Raw genomic sequence first — 26,870 nt, forward strand, 5'->3', positions numbered from 1 at the left:
TGTGGGCCAGCCCGGGTGGGACGCATTTCGGGTGCGTCTGGCCCGGCGATCGCCGCGGGCAGCCTCGGGGAGGCCCCCGGTCCACGGGAAGCCGGCGGCCCCGGCTGTGGAAGCGGAGACCGGCGGGATGAAGCCCAGACCCTCAAGGTTCGTGGATAATAAGCTGAAGCAGCGAGTCATCCAGGTGTGTAGTCGACACGGCCGGGCCTCACCGCGGTCCTCGTTCGCCGCCCGAGGGCACTTTCTTAGGGCGGCTCCCACGTCGAACTCGACTGGCCGCCCGCCCTCGTGTGGGCTCAGGCGTGGACCTGTTGACAACTGTGCTTCTCTGCAGGTGGTGCGGAGCCTGCCCTCCCCACTGTGGGGCGGAGTTTCGGGGAGCCCGGGACCGTGGGAGGGTGCAGCGCGCTGGGCCTCAGCGCGGACCCGTGAGGAGAGTGGACGTAGCTATGAGTTAAAATCTTCGTGTCTCGTGAAGTTGGGACAGACGAGGGCCTCGAACGCCCGCGTTGTACGGGGCGCTTTGCGGGTGACAGGATACGGGAAGTTGCGTTCTCTAGGGGTCCGCTTGGGACACAGTAAGAACAGGTAGTGGGGCTCTGACTGTGTCACAAGCACTTTACCTGAGGTCTTTTCATTTTCATAATCAGGAGAAAGCAATGTGTGGTAAACGGCTCGGAATGGGACAGTTAGCACGCAGTGTTATTTAGAAGGAGGGAGAGTTGTTTTCTTGACGTTAGACTTTGGGAGCTGGATACGTTTCTTGGTTTTCTTTTACGTTACCTGCCGCTGCACAGTCGCCTTTGTGGAACCGTCTCTTCCTGCCAGTCATTAAATGTTGGAGGTGCCCTGAGTCCCGTCTGCTCTCACCCTCTCTTTGTCCTCGTACTCTTCTCTCACTTGTAGATATTCACACTAGGTGGTCTCATCCAGTCTAATGCCTTGAAATACTGTATATTCGAGATTTCTACATTTGTATCCCCAGTGCTTATTTTATCTTGAATTCCAGATTGATCCAGCCACCTGCCTACTCAACGTGTCTTGAGTGCCTGATAAGTGCCTTCAGCTGAACGTATGCAAACTGAACTTAGGATCGTCTCCTCCAAATCTGTCTTCCTTCGTGTTCCCTATTTCAATAAAGAACATCGCCGTCCATCCATTTGTTAAAGCCCAAAAGCGTAAGACTCATTCTGACTCCTTTCTTCGGCTTCCTGCAACCCATTAATTGCAATCTGTTTGGCTTTACTCTCAAAATAGACTCCATACCCAACCACTTTTTACCATCTACTTCTCCAGCTGTCCTAGTCCCAACTACCATCTCTTTATTAGACTATTGCAATAGCCTCCTAACTTATGTCTCTGACTCTAGTTTTACCTAAAGTCTGTTCCCCAAGAGATCCTTTTAAAAGGGAAATTGGAGTTTGCCAGAACCCTGCCCAACACCCTTCAGTGGCTTCTCAAGACATCTGCAGTAAAACCCACCCTAAAAAGCCCTACGTATTTTGGCCCCGTCTACTTTTTAGTCTTTTTTTTTCCTTTTTCTCTCTGCCTTGTTTGCACTGTCCCAACCACACAGACCTTTTCAAAACATGCCAAGCTCAGGACTTTTGCTCTTGCAGGTCACTCTCTCTGAATTATTCTTCCTCTGATGTTCCCACTGCTTGCTTCTTCCCTTTAGTCAGGTCTCTAAGCAGTGACTACTAATGGCTGAATCCAGTGGCTTCTTCTCAGTTCTCGCCACACTTAACTGCTCTTCAGCCTTTGACGTTAGTGGTTTTCCTCTATTGCTTTTACTCTGGTTCAGTATAAAAGTAATGGGTTCTTGTGGTTTAAAATAAAAGGAACGGCGGACATAAAATGAAAAGAAAGAATTCCTTTCGTCTCTACTCCACTTCTTCAGAGGTATCTACGTATTACATCTTTCTTAAAACTTTGTATGCGTATATGCACTTATATGTGTATTCACTTTAAAAAAAAAAACCACACAGATGGGCACATCTGCATCTATTCTGCTTGCTTTTTTTTTCACTTAGTGGTATATTTCAGGCATCTTCCACAAGTAGAACGTTTGCCTCCTTTTAACTAGCATATTAGTTATCTCTTGCTGCTTACAAATTACCCCAAAACTTAGCAGATTAAAGTGGTTTCATTTCGCTTTTTTCTTTTTTCTTTTTTTAATTAAAGTTTATTGGGGTGACAATTATTAGTAAAGTTACATAGATTTCAGGTGTACAATTCTGTAATACATCATCTAGGCATCACACTGTTCACCACCCAGAGTCAGTTCTCTTTCCATCACCATATATCGGAGTGGTTTCATTTCTGTCACCACAAAGAAGCTTTTTGACTTGCAGTGGGTATGAGATATATACAAATATATATAATTCAAAATTAACTGTAGTAAATGACGTCATGCTGTACGACTCCAGAGAAGGGGAAGGTTGAGTACAACAGTCTGGCTTTGGATACCTAGCCTCTTGTCACTGGAGGCATTTATGCAGAGGCATTTATGCAGGGATTCTTGAGAAGAAATTGCTCTATCAAGGGGTGGGGGGGTCCTGGACTGGATAACTAGCACATATTGAAACATGGAAGTTGATAGTTAGAAATGCCAGGTTTGAAACTTGGCCCAATAACTTACTCGTATGTGCTTCTGGGCAAGTAATTAACTTTTTAAAGCCTGCCTACATCTACCTCACAGTATGATGAGTACTAACAGAGACAAAGCTTCACTTCAGCAACTTGGGGACAAATTAAAAGTCCTAAACTGGAAGAAAAAAATAATAATAAAAGAGACAATGTGGAAAGGGCCCTTAGAACAGGTTCACAGGGCTCTTAGTTTGTCAGTAATTTTTCCATAGTGTGCCTAGGCCAGAAAGTAATACTCAAGAGGTCTATTTATTAAGTAGTTAGGTTCAAGCAACTTAGTAACTATTTAGTTCAAGTAACTTAGTAGTTTCTTCAAAAGTAATATATAAAAATCAGAGAAAAATGAATATATTTGTATTCCATTCTTAAAAAACCACAATTCCTTACTAGTAGGATTTGTGTGCCTCTTGCACACTACAACTTCTCAGGCCTTGCAAACAGATTGACAGTGCCACTCATATCCTGTTCCACATTGATTTTTACAAAGGATTTGCTTTTTATTACAGCAGCTGCTGAAAACCCAGTTTTGCAAAAAATGTGACCTCATCAAAAGGTGGTTTAGTATTGAAACCATGAATTATCTCAGGTTGTACTTCCTGCAGTGCTGGGCAGATGTCAAATATTACTGTGTTCCCTCGAATTTAAAATATCCCTTGGTGCCCTTGAGAGTTTAGTGCTTTGTTCTGGGGTGTTTGGGAACCTAGAATATAGTAAGCTCTCACTACCTTATAGCTACTATTCTAGTTGTTGTTTTGTGTTGTCGTAGTGATTAATAATTATTAAATTCTCTGATTCCAGAATTGATAATTATTTGGTGATTTTTATTTATGTTTCTGGTATGCTCTATGAATGAAGAGTTTACATTAAAGGCAGACCGTCCCTGACTTAAGATTTTCTGATGTCAGTGATAACGTGAAAGTGATACGCATTCAGTAGAAACTATACTTTGAATTTTCAATTGTAATCTTTTCTCTGGCCAGGGTTATGCTGTAAGATACTCTGTTGTGATGCTGGGCAGTGGCAGTGAGCCAGAGCTGCCAGTCAGCCACGTGATCACGAGGGTAAACAGCAGATACTCTGCAGTGTATTCATTGTGTTAGGTGATTTTGCCCAACTGTAGGCTAACATGAGTCTTCTGAGCACATTTAAGGTAGGTTATGCTAAGCTATGACGTTCAGTAGGCTTGGTGTATTAAATGCGTTTTTGACGTAACAACATTTTCAACTTAACAGTGGGTTTATCAGAACATAACACTGTTGTAAATCTAGGAGCATCTGTATAACATGTTTGAATAGCTCAATCTCTTATTTGTCAATTAAAATCACGGAGTTTGAAATATCGGGTGTTTTATATTTATCATGTTTTCTGTTTTAGTATCTCACCAGTAACAGATGTGGCAAATATGTGGACACCGGAGTCTTAGCATCTGATTTACAAAAAATGTACAGGTAAAGAAATGTAGTCTCTAGATTCTTGGGTTTTTTTCGTACCATTTTGAAAGTTTCCACCCTGCCTAAATTTCCATTTGAATAAACAGCTGCTGGCATTAGTTCACCAGTCCCTAAATTCGGAATGCAATTCAATTATACAGACATTTATCAAGCACCTGTTATATGCAAGGAGCTGTCCTTGTTATAAGGGGAAAGAATAGCTATGTCTTATCTTTCAGTACCTTGTAGTCCGTCAGGAATATTACTTTTTTTCCTGCTTCTTTAAAAAATTAAAACCATCAGGTATGATCTCCCTCAGCTTCATGACTCTCTATCTAGAAATGTGTCACTTCATGTAGTCTTCCCACTAAAGATTAAATTCTTTTCTTGAGCTTCTAATCCCACCTCTTCTGATACCTTGTTTCATTAATTACCCCTTCATGGTCTATTTCAGTGTCTCTGTTTTCTTCCCCTTCGACTGCATATTAGTTTGCTAGGACTGTCATTAAAAAGTACCACAGACTGGTGGCTTCAACAACATAAATTTAGTTCCTCATAGTTGTCGAGCCTAGAAGTCCAAGATCAAGGCGTTGGCAGGATTGATTTCTTTCGAGGTCTCTCCTTGGCTTATAGATGACATCTATAAGCCCTGTGTCTTATCTCCCTGTGTCTTCTTCACATGGTCTTTCCTCTGTGGGTGTCTGTATCCTAACTAGTCATACTGGATTAGAGCCCACCCATATGACCTCATTTTACCTCAGTTACATCCTTAAAGGTCCTGTCTCTAAATACAGTCACATTCTGAGGTACTAAGGGTTAGGACTTCAACATATGAGTTTTGGAGGACACAATTCAGTTCATAACGTTCTGCCTTCTTGTCCACCCAAACTCATGTTCTTCTCACTTACAAATAAATACACTCACTTTGTCCTAGCAGCTCCAGAAGTGTTAACCCATTTCAGTGTCAACGTTAAATCCAAAATTTCATCTAAATCTCATCTAACTCAGATATGGGTGTAACGAGGTATGATTCATCCCGAGGCAGAATTCCTCTCCAGCTGCAAACCTGTGAAACCAGACAAGTTACCTCTTTCCAAATTACAATGGTGAGACAGGCATAGGATAGGCATTCTCATTCCAAAAGGGAAAATCAGAAGAAGAGAGGGGTCAGGGTCTCAAGCAAGACAGAAACCTAGCAGGGCAAATTACCCTAGACTTCAAGAATAATCTTTGGCTCAGTGACCTGCCCTGTGGGCTCACTAGGATGGCTGCCCTGCCCTTTGGAACTAAGGAGGAGACAGTGCCACTCCCCAGGCCCGTGCCCCCTGGGCCCATGGTAGCAGTGGCAGCCCTGCCAACCTCAGCCTCCTTCACAGTCATTCTTCGCTTTTCTTTTTGCAGTAATTCATGTTCATAGCTGAATAGCTCTTTGGGCCTGTCCCGTAGAATCCCAGAAGTCCGGCAGCCTTCTTTCATTTCATCCATCTCTTTCCCCTTCGGTACAAGCAGGCATTGTTTCTGATGCTATAACCCCATTTCTAATCAAGAAAAATTGCACTAGTAAAAATACAAATGCCAAAGTTGCTTGAGGATAGGCTTATGGTCAGTATGATTGCAGTGACATAATTATATATTCATATTTAAGTACTAAACTTCTGTTATGTTTTTCAGTGTAGACTATGGTCGAAGAAAAAGAAATGCGTTTAGGATTCAGGTAGAAAAAGGTGAGTCTTTTAAGTGTTAGAGCTCAATAATGGAAGTTATAGAAAGAATTGTTTTAGCTCATGGCCTTTTTCTTTTTGTTTCAGTACTTAGCATAATTACTAGTGAGAAAGAACTCAAGGATCTAACAGAATTAGAAGATGAGCATCTGGCAAAAAGACCAAGACAAGGTGAAGAGGATAATGAGTAAGGATTACAAAACGAAGGGTTTTTTCCTAACATGACACCTACTTGTGAAACTTGCAGTGTCTCTTCATTGCCATTGCGGTCCTGCGTAAGGCTTACCGAACTTCTCTAGTCCTTAACTTCAGACATACTGAATGCTCACTTTTATCCAAAGAGGTCCGATTGTTTCTTTGTGCCTTTGTACAGCTAGTTTCTGTAGCTGGAGTGTTCACTTCTCATTCATGATCTCCCACTCAGCCTTCAAGCACCAGCCTTCAAAAGGCTTTGTTATTGCATTTGTCAGACTGTCTTAACTCCTTTCTTAGTGTTTCCTTAACTCCTTGTTACAGCTATGTATGATAATGCTTATCATATAGGGCGTTGAGATTAGTTGTGTACTTGTTTGCATTACCAACAGAACTGTCTCATTATCTTTGTTTTCTTCTGACAGACACATAAAAAGGTGCCAATTAATTTTGTTGTTAAGAAATATCCAGTTTTTTATAACTTTATTGCAGGATAATTGACATACAATAAGCTGTCCATTTTGAAAATGTGTAATCTGTTGAGTTTTGACATGTATATGCTCATTAATCCATCACCATAAACAAGATACTGAACATTTCCATCAACCCCACAAATTTTCTTGTGCTCCTTTGCATTTTATTTCTTCCTCCTCCCCTATTCCCAGACAGCCGTTGATTTGCTTTCTGTCACTATACGTTCACGTTTCAAGAATTTTACATAAATGGAATCATACAGTGTATACTTTTAAAATCTGGATTCTTTCACTTAGCATAATGATGATTTTGAGATTTATCAGTATTGTGTGTATCAGTAATTGATTGCTTTTTATGGCTGAGTATGTATGGCTATCCCATGGTGTTTTTAATCATTTATCTATTGATGAACAGTTGAGCTGTTTGCACTGTTGGGCTATTACAAAGAAAGCTGCTGTGAAAACTTATATCCAAGATTTTAAGTAGAGCATGTTTTCATTTTTTTGGGTAAATATCTAGGAGTAGAATAGCTGAGTCAGATGGTAACTGCATATTTAACTGTAAAAGAAACTGCCGAACAGTTGTCCAGAATGTTTGTACCATTTAACCTTTACATCAGCAGTATGTGAGATTTCCACTCATTCCACAGACTACCAACACTTGGTATGGTTAGTCTTTAATTTTAGATAAACTTTCACCATAAGTAGGATGTTAGCTGTGAGTTTTCTATAGATGCCCTTTATCAGATTAAGGAAGTTTCCTAATAAAACTAGTTTGCTGAGAGTTTTTATCATGAATAGGCATTACATTTGTCAAATGCTTTTTTGTGCACTTATTGAAAAGATTTTATTATGGCTTTCTCCCTTTATTAATTTCGTGAATTACATTAATTTTTGAGTGTTAAGCCAATCTTTCTATCCTGGGATAAACCCTGCTTGGTCCTGAGATATTACCCTTTTTATATATTGTTGAATTCTATTTGCTAATCTTTTTGTGTGTTTGTTAATGTCTATATTCATATTGGTCAGAATTTTTTCTTTTTTTTGCAATGTCTTTATCAGGTTTTGGTATTAAGGTTATCCTAGCCTCATAATGTTATTTGAACGTGTTTGTTAGTCTGTAATTTACAAAAAAGTTTGCGAAATGTTACTATTATTTCTTTCTTGAATGTTTGTTAGACTTCACCCAGAATTCATCTAGGCCTGGAGTCTTCTTTTTGGAAAGGATTTTAACATTTAATTTTGCTAGATATAGGGATCTTCCTATTTTCTTCTTCTTAAGTCAGTTTGGTAAATTGCACTTTTAAAGAAATGTTTTTGTTTCATCTAAGGTGTAAAATTTGTTGGCATAAAGTTTTGAAAATACTTTCTTATTTTCCTTTTAATGTCTGTAGGATCTGTGGTGCTAGCTCCTTTACATTCTTTAGAACTGCTGCTTTTTCATTTAGATTTACTATAATTTTCTTAACTAGCTCCATACTCATGAACATTTGGTTGGTTCCAGTTTTGCACTATTGTATGTGTAATTAATAATCCTTCAGTGCATATATCTTTGTACACATTTCTTTCTTTTTTTATGTTAAAATCCTTTAGTGGTGTTTCTTCTGGAGAGATTTATATTTATATTTTTTAGTCCAAAAAACATCACGTTGGTTTATACTCCAACAGCTTTATATAACAAGTGTACTTCTCTGCACCCTGGCAAACCTGATTATGCTATTATTTCATCTTTGCCAGTTTTATAGGCAAAAATTGATCTATTTTGTTTTTACTCGTGATTTTTTAATAACTAGAAAGGTTACATTTTTTTTGATGTTTCATGTTTCCTTTGTGAATTGCTTGCTTATGGGTTTTGTCTTTAATTTGAGAGGTATTTGAATTTTCTCTATTAGTTGTCAAAACTCTTTGTATAAAATAGCACTTTTTTAATATATTGCAAATACATGTCCCATTTTGCCATTGGCCTTTTTGTTTGTTTATAATGTCCTTTTTTTTTTTTTTGAAGGAGGGCACAGCTCACAGTGGCCCATGTGGGGAATTGAACCAGCAACCTTGGTGTTATCAGCACCATGCTCTAACCAACTGAGCTAACTGGCCACCCCATATAATGTGTTTTGATTAGAGAAGTTCTGCATCTTTCCCTGGTCAGATCTATCAATCTTTGCCTTTATGGTTTATGTGCTATGCTTTGAAAGACCTCTATCACAAAAGCATATAGAATAATTACCTATACTTTTTTCTTGTTCTGTAGTAGTACATTTAACTCTTGAATCCATTTATAATTAATTTTGTTTGTAGGGAAAAACAACTTTTTTTCCAAATAGTTGAATAATCTACCTTTATATTGAAAAGAAATGTCCCAAGTTATATTAATTGAATTTAATGAACAGAAGAACTCATGGCTTACTAATAAAGGTGGGTCATAGCATTCATGTAAACCTTTTTACATAGGAAAAGCCCTTATTTAATTATTTTCCTAAAAAACTATATTAAATTGGAGCAGAGTCCTATAGTTACTCGAAGCTATTCTATATCAACTCTTGGTTAAATGAACTGAGACTACATTCTCAATTTATAGTTATTAGAATTTATACTTGTTTTTGCTGTATTATATGAAACACTCTTTGTAGCTTTATTCCTCATGAACAGACTTGGAAGAGTCACATTTGGTCACACAGCTTGGTCATATTGATTTGTGGATTTATAACTTAAAGTGCTTAATTATGGCTTGCTGGAATATTTCCTCTCCTGGTGTCTGATATTCCTAAATGAGACCCTTAGGTCTGATGGGAATTTGCGTTTCACTTTTATTTATTGCTAGGCTAACGATAGCAATTTATTAAGCATTTACTATGTACTAAGGACTTTGCAAGCTCCCATTTCGTTCTCTAATAATCCACTGAGATACACATTATTTATTATCTCCATTTTAGATAATGGAAGCTGATGCTCAGGGGTTAAATAAAAGCTAGTAAGCTGTATTTTGAATCCAGATTTCTCTGATTCCAAAACCTGAACTCTAAGCAACCATAATATTCTGCTTCAGTATATTTTCATGTTTTGGGTAGTAATTTTTTTAGGATGTGGGAGAAAAGCCTTTAAAATGTTTCTTTTCCTCTTTTTACTGAGGTATACTGAAAGCTATTCAGATGATGATTCAGATATGGAAGATTACCCAGATCCACAGGTAAGCTAATCATTGAATGAACCCACTCTGATGTTTTTTTTAAGTGATTATGAACCTTTAGAAAAAAGCCATGTGGAATAGAATAAGAGACTTTGAACATCTTCATCAATAAATAATTGCAAACTTCCTGTGTACAGTGCTGATGAAGGCTTGGGTAGCCATCCTTCCAGTAACTTTGTTTATATCCTATTCAGGGAAAAAGGGAAGAGCATGGCCTGAAATAAGGGCAGACATGAATAGAAAGGGGACTTAATAGTAAAAATGGAGAAAAGGATATATTTTCTGTCAAAGAGCTGGCATTGCCAATAAACAGGCTTGGATTAAAGGGAAGTATGGGAATAGTATGTCAAATTATCTGTAACTTACTCTTGTTTTCCTCATTGGTAATTCAGTTTTTGAATTTATTAACAAAGTCATGTTGATACTCAGTTGTATGTGATCCAGTTTTAAATTGATGGGTAAGTCGTGACTCATTGACGACCTGCTCATTTTCATACTTGGTTTGGTTGTATCCTTAAAAAGCGGTCATTCTTATTTGGTTTTATTTAATTGCCAATTATGAATTGGTACATTAATGTGGTACAACTTTTTGGACAGTACATGTGAATCATCTTATTGGAACACCTGTATTTTTTTACTGTAAGTGTTATGAGAGAAGTTGTTGAAAATGAAATGTAGAAAACTTATTAACATAGGTAATCAAACTTTCATGAGTACCTATTGAATAATTTATTTTAAAATCATGTTTCTGCCAGTCAGCAAATCAGATGAACACTTCCCTGCTCTCCTTATATCGGAAAGGAAATCCTGATTCTGTTTCAAGTACCCCTGAGATGGAGCAAAGAGAAACCACCGTTTCAGTACCACCGATAACTTCCCAAACAGGCTCCATTGCTTTGAAGACCCCTGCCAGGGGTTCTGAAGGAGGATGGTTTATTGACAAAACTCCAGGTGGAAAGAAAGACAATTTTTTCTTGGACCTATCAAATGAGAAAAGTAATCATAAGAAGCCAACATCTGAGATAGAGGTATTTTTGTAGTGAAATTTTAGCGCCACGTAATTAGAGTACATTATAGCCTTTTCATTGAGTGTAATATCAAGCAGATTCTTGTGTTACGTAAATGACATAAGAAGTTGGAAGTACACGTAGAATTTGATCACTTCCCACTGCCACCATCATTTCCATCCTAGTCTCCGCCTCTACTCTTCTGCACTTAACTATTAAAATAACCTTTCAGCTGGAGGGTGCTTCCATCCTTATTCCTCTAGTTTATTCTTCGCACATAGATATCTTTGTACAAGTTAAGTCAGATCATTGTCATTCTCATGTTACAATAAAAACCCTGCCGTGACTTCATTCCACCTAAAATCAAAGATCTTGCAGGTGCCAGTAAAGCCCTGTGTGATTTGGCTGCCCTGCTGCTTCTTTAGTCTCATATACTACCCTCCACCTCACCCTCTGAGCTTTGCTTCAGCCACAGTGGCCTCTTGCTGTTTCCAGAACACACCAAACACCCTCTCACTTGGGATGTTTACACTAGTGATTCTGTCTGGAACACTCCCCAGATTCCTGTGGTTCCCTCTATCATTCTTCACATCTCTCTTCACTGTAATCTTGGCAGAGAGGACTTTCCTGACATGTAAAACAACACATCATTGGATGCTGTTTCCTAACACTGCTTTTTCTGTTTTTAAAGCACGTAAAACCACCTGACTTACTGCGTAATTGTTGAGTTGGGTTTTTTTCTTTGTCTCCACTAGCATGTCCATTCCAGGAGAGTGGGGACTTTGTTTTATTTAATAATGTGTCCCTGGCTAAAATACATCTAGCATGTAGTAGTCAATTTGTTGAATGAGTGCCAAATGAACTTTCTGAGATGCATTTACTAGTGAGAGTTAAAGAATTACTACTTAGGGGGATGGATGTATTAAGGACGTTGATAGTTGTAGGAAGAAGGGAAGATAGCTGCTAAAACAGTGATGATTCTTTTCATCTAGGATAATACCTTAAGGGGTCCTACATAAATGGATGCACTATGAGAATGTGTAAAATAAGTAGACACTCTATTTTTTTAACCTTTTTAAATTGAAATATACCATACGTAGAGAAAAATGAAGCTTGAATCACAAAGTGAACACATTGGGCATCATTCTTAACGGATTCTTTCTGATGCCTGGCAGAATGAGAGGAGATTTAAAGTAATCTGTCCCACGAGAGAGTAGCGGTATTTGCTCCAGGGCTCACTGTCCAGTGTGGTAAGTGCTAGCGAGCACTTCAAATGTGGCTAGTGCAAATGAGGACCTGAATTTTAAATTTAGAAACAAATAGTTCAGTTGTTAGAAAATTTCTAAGTATGTTTGGAACAACTTGATTAGGTGAATCTACTTTTTCAGCTGTACATTTTATGAAATCGAAGTACAAATCAGGTATTTCCCATGAAAATTGAGTGTCCGAATTGAGATGTGCTATCAGCATAAAGTATACATCAGTCTTTGAAGACTTACTACGAAAAACAATATAAAACATCTCAATAATTTTTTATATACTGACTACAGAAATGATAATGCTTTGAATATATTTTGTTAAATAGACTAAATTAATTTCACTTTTTTCATTTTTTAGATGAGGCTACTAGAATATATAAAGTCACATATGTGGCTCGCATTGTATTTCTCTTGGACAATGCTGCTTTAAGTGGTTTCCAAGAACTAAGCCTTTTGATTGGCAAAACCTTTCCCATCTTGAATTATTAATGGTCCTTTTCCATATCTTTTTTTCTTGAATCATCTGTCTTTAAAGAATATTATTATGGTTGGCAAGGTCAAGAAAAGAGCTTGACTCTTAGGTTGAATTGTGCATTTTTATGGCTGTCAAAGCAGCTCTGTGGATGTATTTAATTTAGTGATTCACCAGATGTCAGATGAGCACCAACTATGTGAAAGGCTCAGTGAGAAATAAACGGTGGATGTTTAATGTCCTGACTCCAGAAACTCACGATTCAGAGAGAGTGATATAGACAGATGAATCCCTCAAATCAAGGTAGATTGTGGTAAGCTGTAATACAGTTGCAAATTCAGTGTTCTGCGGATGTGAGGAAGAGGTTAATTCTAACTAGAAGAATCTGGAAAGGAAGTTTTCAAATGTTGGGACATATAAATTGAGCTCTAAGACTATGAGAAAGAAGGACATCCTTGAGCAAAGAGGTTGGGAATAACTAGCAGGTGAAAGTGCTAGGGCAAGAATGGATTTTCTAATGCCCATCTTTAAGAAAATTGGCATTATAGTTTCAAGCATGGCACATTTAAATTTCTAGGATTCAAAGGAGTCTTCTCTTCTGGAGAGTAATAGAAAAAGGAAAGGCAGTTTGAAGAGCAAAAGAAACAAAAGGAAGAAAGAAGATCTGCAGGAAGTGGATGGAGAAATAGAAGCTGTGTTGCAAGAAAAAGGTGAGATGCAGGTTTGAGGGTGGTGGAGGCCGTGTTTGCTTCGAGAGAGGGGTTGCTCTTCCAAGCTGTCTGCTTGGGGGACCGTCTGTGTGCAGAGACGTTTATTGGGAAATATTTCAGTATCTTCTGGATCTTTGTTTACGTAAGGATTATTAAATATAATTCTGAGTTATACTGAATCACTAATCTTTTCACCTACTTTTTTATTTACCAGCTAAAGCCCGGGGGCTAGAATTCCAGATCTCCAGTGTGAAGTTTGAAGATGTCGGAGGCAATGATACAACATTAAAGGTTATTCAAATTCAGAATTTCACCTCCAGTGGGTATATTGCTAATCAGTTATGCAAACCAGGCCTGTCTCTGTTTCTAATAGGAACTGGGTATAGAAAAGGAGACTGGGACGGTGAGAAAGGCAAGCCCGACTTGTACCCTTTCAGGGTACTAAGGGATAAAAGAAGCATAATACCTGTGTCTTTGTCACCACTTTAATTATAGTGTACATAAAACTCATGCTTTATAAGTAGTGTTATTTAAAAGTGGTAATTCTTAGTGTCTATTCCAGTTACCATGCTAGTTGCTTTTCATTATATCTGCAAGGTAGCTATTATTACCACTTAGGAAAGGGAAACTCAGATCAGTTACTGCTGAAGTCACACAGTAGATTCCAGAGGTAGGATTCAAAGTCAGGTGTAAGTTGAAAGACTGTACTCTCTCTCCTGTATTTTGCTGCTCCAAAGAATAGGACATTTCATTCCACATTGTTCTTTCTCTCTTGGGCCTGGAAAGACGTCTTTGCTCTTTATTCCCTGCTAGGAAGTCTGCAAGATGCTCATACACATGCGTCACCCCGAGGTGTACCAGCACCTGGGCGTCATACCCCCTCGTGGGGTTCTTCTTCATGGACCACCAGGCTGTGGGAAGACATTACTTGCACATGCAATTGCTGGGGTGAGGTTTGCTGACACTTAGTTGTTTTTGTTATTTTTGTTATTTGTTTGTTTTTACCGTGTTTCCCCAAAAATAAGACTTAATTGGACCATCAGTTCTAATGCATCTTTTGGAGCAAAAATTAATATAAGACCCGGTATAATATAACATAATATATAATATGATATAACATAATACCAGGTCTTATATTAATTTTTGCTTCAAAAGACGCATTAGAGCTGATGGTCCAGTTAAGTCTTATTTTTGGGGAAACACGGTATTTTTTCTCTTTGGTCAGCTTGAATTAGACTTGGATATTTTCAAGAGAACTGAGCCTTCATTTTTTTACCTCTTACATGCTGCTGTTTGTGACATGCTATTTTTTTAAATATATCCAGTTATTTATATGGCATGGGTTGAGTGAGAAGCAAAATCATATAGCTGTGAACAACCGTTTTTTTAACATGTAGTTTATATTTTAGTTACTTCTCTTTCCCTTTAAGCCAGTGGTTCTCAAGTGTAGTGAAGTAAGAAAATTAAGGATTGTGCTGTTGTTCATAGAGCTAAATTTATTAAAAATTTTCATTCATAGTCATGTTCTTATACATTTTAGTGTTAAAATAGCCTTTCTAACATGGTGATAATAGGTACTTAATTGGCAAAATAAAAAATTAGCAATCTTATTTACTTATTTACTCCCATCAGATTTTTCAGAAACCGTATTGGGTAATAAAATGCAAAATGTCCAAGTAACTTCAATTTGAAGAACAGCATACTATACTGATCACTAACAGATTAGCGCTCTGTGAAAGAAAATCATTTTTATAGGAGAACTTGTTGGATTTGCTTCATTTATTCATTTGTTGAATAAATCTATTATGTGACTGCTATGTGCCAGACATCAAAATATTGTGATAAGTACAACAAACCCAGTTTTTATCTTTAAGGAGTTTTCCAGTCTAATATGCGAGACAGATATTAACCAGTCATTTATACAAATAAATGTCTCCATAGTTACAACTGTAACAAGTGGGAGACAGAAGAAGTGCAAAAATGCTGTGTGGTTGTTGGGATACCCAAGTTAAAAGTTGGCGGTGAGGGGGTCAAAAAAAATATGGTTGCGGAAATGAAATTTCAAGATGGCCAGAAGAATGAGTAGGGTTTAGGCAGACTTGTCACCATTTATATGGGTGGGACAGCAGTAGTTTCTCCTCCTTTGCTTAAAGATCCTGCCTCCTCTGATTAGTAACTGGCTGCTTATCGGGGTTCAGAGGTGGAGAAATTCTAATAGAATGTGAGGGAGACAACTGTGTCACAACCTCTGCTATTTCTTCTCCAGCAGATAAATAACAGGTAAAATTATTTTGGCTCAGCTATAAATACGGGGAAACATATTTCTTGAGATTCAAGATCCTTTATTCAGAAGAGATGATAAGAGTTTTAGTATCTTTATAGTGACATCTGTAAAGTAAAAACAGAAGGTATCTAGGCAACATGTTTGAATAAAACCATAGATTTTTAAATAATGTTTTTCGTTGGACCAACACAAAAAGATGACATTCTTCAGGAAATTTAGAGGGATGAATAAGGAAAAAGTTCGGAGGTTATAATTTGAATATTTGGTCATTCTTTTATATATTTGTGTATAGGAACTTGACCTTCCAATTCTGAAAGTAGCTGCTACAGAAATTGTATCTGGAGTATCTGGGGAGTCTGAACAGAAGCTGAGAGAACTGTTTGAACAAGCCGTGGTGAGTCTGCTAATGACTGATGTCAGGTTGTCACACTGTGTGTATGGGGTTATATTGAAGATCCTGTTTACTCTAATGCTCGTATTTGTTAACCCATTCACTGGCCATTCTTTTGTAAATGTGGTATAATTTGCTCCCCGTGACAGCTAAATATTTAAAGTAGATTCACTGATACAGACTGTTGGGTAAAATCATCTGTTTAATCTGAAACCAAACATAAACTAATCGTTGAGAAGTTCTAGGTTGTCATACCCAGTAGTCATATGTTGAAAGTAGATTATCCTCGTGATAATTTCTTTCACTTTTACTTCCCACAACTTAGATTTGACCAAACAACTTGTAAGCAGTGTGAAAATATTAACATTAGGATTATCATGTTGTAAAAGCAGCCATACAAATGCCAGGATAGTCTTCTCTATTTGCACAATTAAAGCTGTGAAAAGAAAATTCTGTCCCCAGAGAAATTACAGATTGAATATTATCCTAATTGTAATTCATGTTATTAAAATTTGCATGTTTGAGAACTTCTGAGGAAGATGACATTTGTGTCCAATTAAAGTTTTATCTTCAAGATAGTGTAAAGGTTAAATGTCTGTACTTTCAAGTCAGAAGCATAGGTTCAAATCCTTCTGCCACCACGCACTAATTGTGGAATATGGACAAGAGTTTAACTACTCTAACCCCTAGTTTCCTTACTAGTAAACCAGGTTAATAATACTACTGAAATCTCAGGGGGTTGTTGAGAAAGTATTAAATGAAAGGGTTCTTCTGAAACTTACAAGGTAGTGTCTAGCACACAGCAAAAGCCCTGTGTCAGCTGTGCACACAATGTACACACTTGAGCAGTCACTAGATCATAATGGTTAAAACTGAAAATGGTGGAAAGTTTCATTTCATGTCATTATTTGTACCCAGAATATATAGGGGCTGGTGAAAATTGCCAGTGCAACTGCAAGAAGCTGATAAGATATTAGAAGAGAAATTATTTTAGCAGTAATTGAGGAGATAACTTTTAAAATAGCAAGAATATAGAAGCCGTCTACTGCGTTTGACGTGTAGACTGACACTGAAAAAGGTGTGGACAATACAAGGAAGATACAGAGAAAGGGTGGAGAGGGTACTGGGCAAAGCGAAGCTACTCTTTCAGGTGTTAACCCCTTTTCCAAAATGAGCTAGTAAATGAGTAGTAAAGTTTATGTTTATGGTAAGCACAATGATGAATGAACATGAAAGAGACAAATAGCATCTTTAGGTTATAGTTCTGTGTTGACATCTCTCTCTCAATCCATACTGAGCTGGTGAGATGCCTGACAGTAGATGCTCAATATATGTATGGTCTAACGCCCCCTTTTCCCAGACCCCCTGTTCCCTAATGAAAGTGAGTGCCCTAAAGTATGTGCATCAGAGGACAGAAAGGTCCAATCAAAGCAAATGGGTTTTCTGTTGAAAACTGTGTGCTTTCTTTAGTCTAAGTTCTGATGATTAGCACTTACTCTTTTCTTTCTTTCTCATTCAGTTTTCCAGGTCATTGTTAAATACTATTGTGCTTGCTTTTTGAGACCTTTGGTCTCTCTAGATTTTCTCTGTTGCAACTGGATAATGTATCTGCCAGTCATAGCTGCTCCTCTGGGAACATTGTCCTGGGGCAGGAGGATTGGGGAGAGAGCCAGTTAGTGCTGGGCCACATCACTTTCCCTTTAAATTGCAGGTGGTCCCATGGTTTTGAGTCTTCACCAGGCTGAGAGTCTGGCTTTATCAAATCAATGTTACTGTTAACCAAAGAATAACTAAGAATGAGCTGTGCTTTATAATGTACATCTAGATATTTAACGTTTTCATTTTAGCCGATCCTTATCTGTTTATTTTTATTAGAGTGAAATATGTTTAACTTTAGCCATTTTAAACATTTTAAAGTGTACAGTTATGTGGCATTAAATACACTCGTTGTGTAACCATCAGCCTTCTCCATTTCCAGATCTCTTTGCATCTTCCCAAACTGAAGCTCCCATTTCCCCCTCCCTCCAGCCCCTGACAGCCATTGTTCCTTCTGCCTCTATGAGTTTGACTACGCTAGGCAGTTGATGCTTATATTGTATCTTAACTTATTCTATTTTAACTCTAACCAGTTTATGTTGTAAAAAAGCCGACAGGTGATCATAAGCCACCTGACACATAGGCACTTTGCCATCCTTCCTTGTGCAGTGCAGTCTTCAAAATAAGCCTCTGTAGTTTCAGCATGGAGTGATGAAAAAGTTCTGGAGGTGGGTAGTGGTGATGGTTGCACGACAGTGTGAACGTATTTAATGCCTCTAAACTGTACACTTAAAATGGTTAAAATAATAAATTTTATGTGTATTTTACCACAATAAAAAAATAAAAACAAAGTCCCTGGTGCTTCTCAAATTCCTCTTATAGCAGATTCTAGGGAAAGCTTGGATATTTTTATGTTGGTAGGACCGCTCATATAACATTTGTAGTAAGCTTAGGTTTTTTAATTTAGAATTTATAAACTTATTTATATTTCATAGCATAGTAAATATGCCTAATTTACAAAAGAATTTCAGTAGATTTATCATCACAAAACAGGATTTGATGAGACTATAAGTGTTGTCCTATATGCAGTCTCTTTAAAGCATCTTGCTTCTCTTAAGTAAAATAATTCTCTAAGATTTTTAAAAATGTATATACTTAACTATGCTGCAGTATAGAGAATATATTTATAATTGTCTCTGTGATATTCTTATTTCTAGTCAAATTCACCCTGTATCCTTTTTATTGATGAAATTGATGCTATAACCCCCAAAAGAGAAGTTGCTTCAAAAGATATGGAACGAAGAATTGTAGCCCAGCTCCTAACCTGCATGGATGGTCAGTTTAAAATAATGAATTAGCTTTAAGATAATACATTGTGTCTTTGCGTTTAATAGTGTAATATGTGAAGATATAAAGCATTCAAATAGAATAAAATTCAGAGTAAAAAACAGAAACCTTTTTCTTTTCATAAAAGATGACACCATTAATTTAAGTTTTTGAAGTATGTCCTGTAGTTATTTTTAATGCGTTTACACACATATATAAATACACTAACACATTGTATTGCTTTTTACAATATTACAATTGCACCATACACAATATGTCTTATATATTTAATAAGCTACCCACAAATGCTTTCTGTTTTTATGTCATCCCAGAAACATGTTAACTAGTTCCTTTTACTGTGTAGAAAGAAATAAAACTTCGTTTCTTTTATAATATTCTGAAATTCAAACTTTTAGTTAACATAACTTCAATTTAACATGATCAGATCATACTCGAGAAGAGGGAGAAATAGATTGGGGTTTGTCTTGAAGTTACTGGCCTTAGTGGTTGGCCAGTCCTAGCTTAGGTCTGATTTTTAATCTTTCATATGACTTCATTTAGAACAAAGAAGGGGAAAAAATAGCATTTGAAATGGCACTTCAGTTGCTGTTGATTTCCCGTGGAAGGTTTTTTTTTTCATTATTAGAGCTTTAACAGATTTCCATGATTGCTTTTGTTGAATTCTGTTACTAAGCCTTGATGTGCTCATAGCTTATCGCCAAGACTGGAGTGTCTGAGCAGCATGAACTAACAAAGGAAGCAGATTACTACCCTTGGTCATTCTTTTAGCTATGGAAGTGAAAACATACATGAATCAACAATAGAACAGCTTTGGGTCTACACCAGCATTAGTGCAAGGAGGATTCAGCATAAGATCTGTATGTGAATGCAAGTTTGTAGCTCATGACGCTACCTAAATTATGAGGTGTCAATTCGGTTCCTGCAAAGCTTCTTTTGCTTGTTCAGTGATCTCCTATCACAATGGGAGTCTCTTCCTTAGCTGATTCCTTTTACTCACTTTTCAAAAAGTATTAAAAATCTTTCCAATCTCAAACCTACCACCTTATGTCTCTCTTCTGTTCAATCCAAAATTTATCAAAAGAATACCATATTAACCATCAACTAAGTACATGTTTTGGTTTCCATTTTGTTCTGTATTCCCACCCCCGTAATTGTATACCTGCCTCTACCATTTTACTGGAGCTCCAGGCACACCTGGTTTGACTGCACCTCGCTTTATTGCGCTTTGCAGATACTGCATTTTCATCAGCATTGAGGCAAAACCCTCTACCAGCAAAACTACTACGACTTGCTGGAGCATCAGCTGATGGTTAGCACTTTTTAGCAATAGAGTATTTTTTAGTTAAGGTATGTACCTGGGTTTTTTAGATGTAATGCCATTGCCCACTTAATAAACTACAGTAGAGTGTAAACATAATTTGTATGCACTGGGAAACCAGAAAGTTGGTGATGTGTTCTATTGTGGTGGGCCGGAAGCGACCAGGTGTGCCTGTACTCATGGAAAAGTCATTGCTGTTCATCCGTGTGCTCCACCTTTTGGCTTGCTTTGAGCCCTCACCCCTCTCAACCTCTGTCCTTTAGTTCCCTCCTGTAAACACTTACCTCTTAGAGTTGTCCTGAGGGTTCACGAGGTAATGACCGGCACCTACAGCCATCCTGGCACGCGGCCAGCGCCCACTAAGTGTTCCCCAGCAGCGGTGCTGGTTGGGAGCGTTTGGTACTTTTGATCCCCATGCGTGGTCATTGTTCACACACTTGGCTCGAGTGACACTGTTCTCTTTCTGTCCTCCTGGTTCTCTGACAGCTCCTTACCAATTTCCTTTCCTTACTGCCTCCTTTACCCATCTCTAAACAAAGATACTCCGTAGGGTTTCACACTTGATTTTCTTCTTGATTTCTACCCATTTCCCGCCTATCTCCAGTTCAGTTCTTCATAGAAAAACTCTCAAATTACATCTCTCACCTTGGTTTCCGATAAGCTTCAAATCCATGTTCCAAACTCCCTGTCAGGTACTTCATGTGACCATCCCACAGACGCCTCACACTATGTCCAAAGCTAAGCTCACCTTCCCTTTGAGTCCTTCCTGCCTCTGTCTAACCTGCCTTCTTGTGGTCATCTCCCACCTCGTCATCCCCACTATGTCATCGTGGTCTCGCCTTCTCCCGGACCCTTCCTGTGGAATCATTTGCTCAGTGCTTTTGATTCCATCTACAACAGTGTACTTAAGTTGGGCTTTTCCTTTGAATTTACTATGTTCCTGCCTCATTGCGTTCATCTCTCCTGATTATTAGCATCAAATCATGACAAATGCTTTTCCCTTTTATTTCCCTTTACCCTGTTCAAATTTAGGATTAGAATTGTCTTTCTAAAACACAAATCTTATCAGAAAAAACCTTTCATGGCTTCCTGTTGGCTAAAGAACATTCTCTGAACTCCTCATGCCTTGGCTGTTAGAGTACCTAATTAGCATCTTACTGTCTTACTTCCTGTGAGGGAGTGTGGCCGCAGACTCCCTGCTGGGCAGCCTGGTTCAGTTTAGAGAAATAATACTTAGGAAATACACACTTTAGGCCCTACATTCTGTCTCTAGATGAAGCCAGAGCAACTGAAGACTATATTGTATCCCCCCCACATCTCAGATTAATACCATGAGTCATTTTGAGACATGTACTCCTCTGTCTTGCCCAGATTCCTGTTGGACTGTTCACCATGTCTAAACATGCCACATGTGTTTGTACCTCTGTGCTTTCACTCATGTTGTTCCTCCCATGTAGAATTTCATTACCCTGTGATTGTAATGTAGTATCCTCTCCTTCAAGGCCGGCATGTTGCCTCCTCCATGAACTCTCCCTTATATTGCTGTGGGGCCATGTTTATACCTATTACTAGGCTTCACAAAATTTGTCTTACGTGTGTCTCAATAGATTGCGAGCTCTTTGAGAACAGTTTGTATTATCTTCCTCATGTCTTCCTCACATATTAGACATTTAGTAAATGTCAGTTTTCTCTACATATTGCTGTGAAAACGTGTAATACTTCATTTCTAACCACCTGAATCACTCATGTAAGCATTACTGTCCTCAGTGGCAAGTGTTCTGTTGACCACTCACCCTGTGTCTGGTTCTTACTAGATCTGAATAACGTGGCTGCTACGGCTCGGGTCCTAGTCATTGGAGCTACTAACCGACCAGACTCGTTAGACCCTGCTTTGAGACGTGCGGGAAGGTTCGACCGGGAAATATGCCTAGGTATCCCAGATGAAGCATCCAGGGAAAGGTACGCTCTTATAGAATGAAGTTGGTGTACCACTGTGGTCTCTGAACTGAAGGCTTTGAAAATGAGGGGTAAGAAACACCATGTAGCCTTTTCTTCTGTTTCTTTTTTTTTTTTTGGGGGGGGGAAGGGGTTATATGTTTGCCAGTGAAATTGATTTGGAAAGGAAAAAAGCCCACATTAAATTAATGCTTAAGAAGGTAATTTATTCATCAATAGTTTCAGGCTGTTTTTTCAATGGTGATAATGGACTTCCATATCTATGCTCATTTTCTGGCCTTGTTAATAATAGCTTGCGTTTGTTAATTGGCTGATCAGCTTAGGGACAGTGTCTAGAACATGGAATAGAGCTCACTGATCCACATGTGCGTTAAATCAGAGTACTGTACTTTAACCTGTGGCACTAACCTGCCTAAGACCAAAAATAATTAAACGGTAGCCTGAGAGTTGAAATCTGTATTGGCTGTAGGACCAGTCTTTCCTAGTAATTGGGATTGAATGTCAACAAAGGAAAGAAACATCCATTAGTATGTCAATAACCAAAAATATCTCAGGTGGCACTTTTCAGGCAGTGGAGTAGGTATCTAGTAACGAAATGTTCTGATCTACTATATTTATAATGGTTTTTGGCCTGAGTTAATGACACTATAATTGGCATACATAATCACCACCAGCAGCTTTTAGGAAAAGTAGTATGTAGTGAAAGGAAATAGTCAGGGGACAGTGAAGAAGGGAAGAGATCAAGAACAGGAGATTTCATAAATGTAGGAAATAAAAGTGATCAGAAGGCACTGGGGTTGGGAGAAAGGCTTAGAAGGAACATGTCGTCCTTCCCTTCGTCCCAGTATTTAATGTGGCTTCAGCTTTTGATTTGTCAATTACTTCTTTAGCTGTGGGGGTCATAGTCATCTATATGTGTGTTAATTGCAGTTCTTCCCACATATATATTCTTTAAACAGTTATGCAACATTCAAGTTTGTTTAATAATGTGTTTATACCTGCAGCAAAATAATATTTAATATTGAAGTTGTTTGCATTTGTTTAGCAAACATTTATTAAGCAGATAGTATGTGTATATATCACTGACAGCTTATATGATGGCTATAAAGAATTACAAGTCTTTGCTTTCAAGATGCTTACAACACAGTAAGACAGAAATAAGGCTTGTGTCCTTTATCTAGACCGGTTTTTGAAGAAGTGCCAAACATAATGGTAGAGACAGGCATAGGGGAGCCCGTCAGCCCTACTAGATAAAATCCTTTCTCCATCTATCCAGTATTCCATCATCAATAAAGTCCTTAAAGGGCTTTTGTAGATGATTATATTTTTTAAAAATTCAAGCCTACAAAAATGTTGAAAGAGTAGTATAATAATTATCTTTATGCCCTGCAGCTAAATTTACCACTTGTTCACATTTTGCCATTTCTATTTTCACTCGCTATGTAAAAACGTACATATGTTTGTGTGTATACTTTTTTTTGCCAAGCCATTTGAAAAATAATTGATGACATCATGACACTTTAGCCCTAAATACTTCTGTATGACTGTCATACTATTTTTTGAAGAAGTAACTGTGCAAAAATAAAATTGGACATTAGTGTATGTCAACATAACGATTTGTAATGAGTTTATTTGAGTTTGGAGGCTTTTACTTGAGTTTGGAGGCTTTTATTTCTGGTAGATGTCCATTTAATCTATTCTAAACTCTACTCTAGAACCTACCGTATATCCTCATAAATCATTTATCTTATATTCTCTGTAATACTGTAAAATTCTTAAAGGCAGAATATTTTCTTTTAAATGTACTTTTTTATTCCTCACAGCGTTTGATATAGTTCTTAACAAAGCAGATATTTGCCACACTCCTCAATGGAATAAAATGAGATATGTAATAGTGATTCAGCATATATTGAATGAAGGAATTCTTTGATCTTATACTGTCCGCATTTTAATACCATTGGCAAAGAGCAAGTTCTTAAAATAAATATATTTGATGACTTGTTTTTACTAGTAGGTTAGGAATCTGAATTTTTTTCCCTGTCTTTTCAACAGAATACTTCAAACTTTGTGCAGAAAACTGAAACTTCCTGAAAGTTTTCATTTTCGTCACTTAGCGCACCTAACGCCAGGCTTTGTTGGTGCTGACCTGATGGCGCTCTGCCGAGAGGCAGCCATGTGTGCGGTGCATAGGGTCTTAATGAAGCTCCAGGAGCAGCAGGGAAAAGATCCTGAGGCTGAAGGCTTGCCATCTGGAGGAGGCCAGGAAGAAAGGAGTGGAGCGGAGCCCACTTCTAAAACACAGGGGCTTTCTATCAGGGTACCTGACACTGTCCTTTAAATGTTCTTAGTTTGTTTTACATGCAAGCGTCGAGATAGTTGAGGTTTATGATTTTCGGTTTTATTGGCATTTTATCTTTAGAATAATTATCAGATACACTCAGAATATCTGTAATCTCAAAAGTACACGTTTTATTTTTTTTTTCAGTGTATCCTGAATAAATTCATGGTAAAATGATTATGAAATTCTAGAGCTGAGGTTGGCATACAATGACCCAGCCACCTACCACCTGTTTTTGTAAATGAAAGTTATATTGAAACACAGCTGTGCTCATTTATTTGCATATTGTCTTTTTTCTGCTTTCACCTTTCACAGCGAAATTCACACAGGAGTCCTTAGAGCAGAGACGTATGGCCCACAAAGTCTATAGTGTTTGTTCTGGAGCCCTTTATGGAAAAAGTTTGCCAACTCCTGTTAGAGCTTTGGGCATTTACTTGTGTTTCCTGGTTACCTTTTGGGTTTGTGGACTGGGGGAGTCTGCTCACAACCAGATCATTGTCCAGCTGCAGCCGGCTGTGGAGGGCAGTCCCGGGAGTGAGAGGGAGGTTTATCAGTCCAAGATCGGTGTTCAAATTCTGGGTTTCGTGAGTCATGAAAACTCAAAATGACGTTTTTATAGCATTTGAAAACTTGCACAGGGGGCTTCTATATGTTATATAATTGGATCCATATAACTTTGTCAAGTAAATGTCATGACCGTCCTCATTTTATAATCAAAGAAACTAAGCTTAAGAGATTATGACTTGCCCGAGGCCACAACGCCTCTACTTTCCAGATCAGGGACTTGAATCCAGGTCTTCTGTTCTCAAATCATTTGTTTCTTCCTTACTCATTTGGAACCACAATCATAGCTGTTAAAAATAATAATAAACTTGTTCCTTTTATAATATTGCATGTAAGTTCAGATTTTATAAATTCAATTATTCAGTTACTTTTTACACCTGTCCTTTCTTATTCTTCACTAAGCAAGAAATCTGCCTTTGAAGTTCAAATTTCAGTAGTGCTAGGAAACTTGCCTGCTTTCTGTTTAGTTGATAAGTTATCAGGGAACTGTATTATGAAGTTATGCTGCCACCAAAGTAACTGTGTTTTAATTTCATCAAAATTCTGCTGCTTCTTGAGTATTTATAATGGTTGGTGAAATGAACATTTGCCAACTGCTTATGTTTGCAGTGGTGAGCTGTAGTATAGGTTACAAAAATCATTCTTCAGTGTTTGAGCATGGTCAGTGTACCTTGACCAAATCAAATGATCCATTTAGGATAAAAGAAACCTGTTATTGTCAATGGAGAAAATTATTAAAGTACGCAGAAGTTCCTGAGAAAAAATACATAGAAGTTCACTATAGCTTACAGAAATATTGCAGTAATAATTTTTAAAAGTCCAAAATGTAACTTTTCAGCAAACTCTGTGGTATATCGTTTTTCCCTTCACTTGCTTTCTTGAAGGATGAATTGCAAAGTCTGCTGAAGTTGCTAAGGAACCAAGATCCCCTCTCAGAGGAGCAGCTGCGAGGGCTGTACATTGAGTTGAATGATTTCACTGTTGCTCTATCCTCAGTCCAACCCTCCGCCAAAAGGGAAGGCTTTGTCACCGTCCCTAATGTGACCTGGGCAGATGTTGGTGCCCTGGAGGATATCAGAGAGGAGCTCACTATGGCAATATTGGTAGGTGCATCTGCTGCTAAATGCCCTTGGCACGTGTGATGGGTAAATGCATGTGTACTAGGTTGTATGTCTAAATTGACTTGACTGTATGTTTTCTTCCGTATGTTCTGTTGTATTATTATTAAGCCCCCAACAATGGTGTTGCATTCTTCTGAGACCTGTTTTAGACTTATTCTTGTGTTTGGTCTTGGATTCTATGGCAGTAAGTTAAAAAAAAAAAAAAATTATATTTCAACCAAGACCAAATTGCATGAGAAATATTGTCTGAACTCGATCATGCAAGGGTCAAAGCAGTTTTAATGTCCATGAAACTTTGAATTGATTCTTATGTACTCCTACTAATGATTGTTTTATGGTTCATTATGAAGTATGATCTACTTAGAGGCATGTGACTAATGAAAAAGAACTTAATACTGATGTTGCAGTGAACAGCTATCTCTGGCTTTTGACCATGTAGAGTGTTGCTGCTTCTGGTTTCTGCAAGGAAGACATTGCCTAAAACTTTTTTTTTTTTAAAGATTTTATTGGGGAAGGGGAACAGGACTTTATTGGGGAACAGTGTGTGCTTCCAGGACTTTTTTTTTTTTTTCCCAAGTCAGGTTGTTGTCCTTTCAATCCTAGTTGTGGAGGGTGCTGTTCAGCTTCAAGTTGTCCTTTCAGTCTTAGTTGTGGAGGGCGCAGCTCAGCTCCAGGTCTAGTTGCTGTTGCTAGTTGCAGGGGCACAGCCCACCATCCCTTGCGGGACTCGAGGAATTGAACTGGCAACTTTGTGGTTGAGAGCTCACGCTCCAACCAACTGAGCTACCCGGGAGGCAGCTCAGCTCAAGGTGCCATGTTCAGTCTTAGGTGCCCACCATCCCTTGCGCGACTCGAGGAATTGAACTGGCAACCTTGTGGTTGAGAGCCCACTGGCCCATGTGGGAATCGAACCAG

General features: G+C 38.2%; 1 protein-coding gene across 5 annotated transcripts in view; it reads left to right on the forward strand.

Moving 5' to 3' along the window:
* Positions 1-57: 57 nt before the first annotated feature.
* NVL (nuclear VCP like) overlaps positions 58-26,870 on the forward strand; it is a 70,779-nt gene continuing 43,966 nt past the window's right edge. The window contains exons 1-15 of one of the 5 annotated variants that reach the window (XM_074316944.2): positions 77-184; positions 1,010-1,178; positions 4,024-4,097; positions 5,751-5,803; positions 5,888-5,987; positions 9,595-9,652; positions 10,408-10,680; positions 12,968-13,100; positions 13,315-13,391; positions 13,914-14,048; positions 15,677-15,778; positions 18,529-18,646; positions 21,791-21,935; positions 23,985-24,249; positions 25,719-25,937. In XM_074316944.2, the coding sequence (XP_074173045.2) occupies positions 4,090-4,097; positions 5,751-5,803; positions 5,888-5,987; positions 9,595-9,652; positions 10,408-10,680; positions 12,968-13,100; positions 13,315-13,391; positions 13,914-14,048; positions 15,677-15,778; positions 18,529-18,646; positions 21,791-21,935; positions 23,985-24,249; positions 25,719-25,937 (1,686 nt within the window). In that variant the 5' untranslated portion in view covers positions 77-184; positions 1,010-1,178; positions 4,024-4,089. Of the gene's footprint in view, positions 185-423; positions 589-1,009; positions 1,179-3,775; positions 3,800-4,023; positions 4,098-5,750; positions 5,804-5,887; positions 5,988-9,594; positions 9,653-10,407; positions 10,681-12,967; positions 13,101-13,314; positions 13,392-13,913; positions 14,049-15,676; positions 15,779-18,528; positions 18,647-21,790; positions 21,936-23,984; positions 24,250-25,718; positions 25,938-26,870 lie in introns of those variants that run through there. The other 4 variants (XM_019716054.3, XM_074316946.2, XM_074316947.2 and 1 more) reach the window with 4 other exon arrangements.

The sequence above is a fragment of the Rhinolophus sinicus genome, chromosome 6 (assembly GCF_057876585.1).
Source record: "Rhinolophus sinicus isolate RSI-liver-muscle chromosome 6, RSI-T2T, whole genome shotgun sequence".
NCBI classification, from domain to species: Eukaryota; Metazoa; Chordata; class Mammalia; order Chiroptera; family Rhinolophidae; genus Rhinolophus; species Rhinolophus sinicus.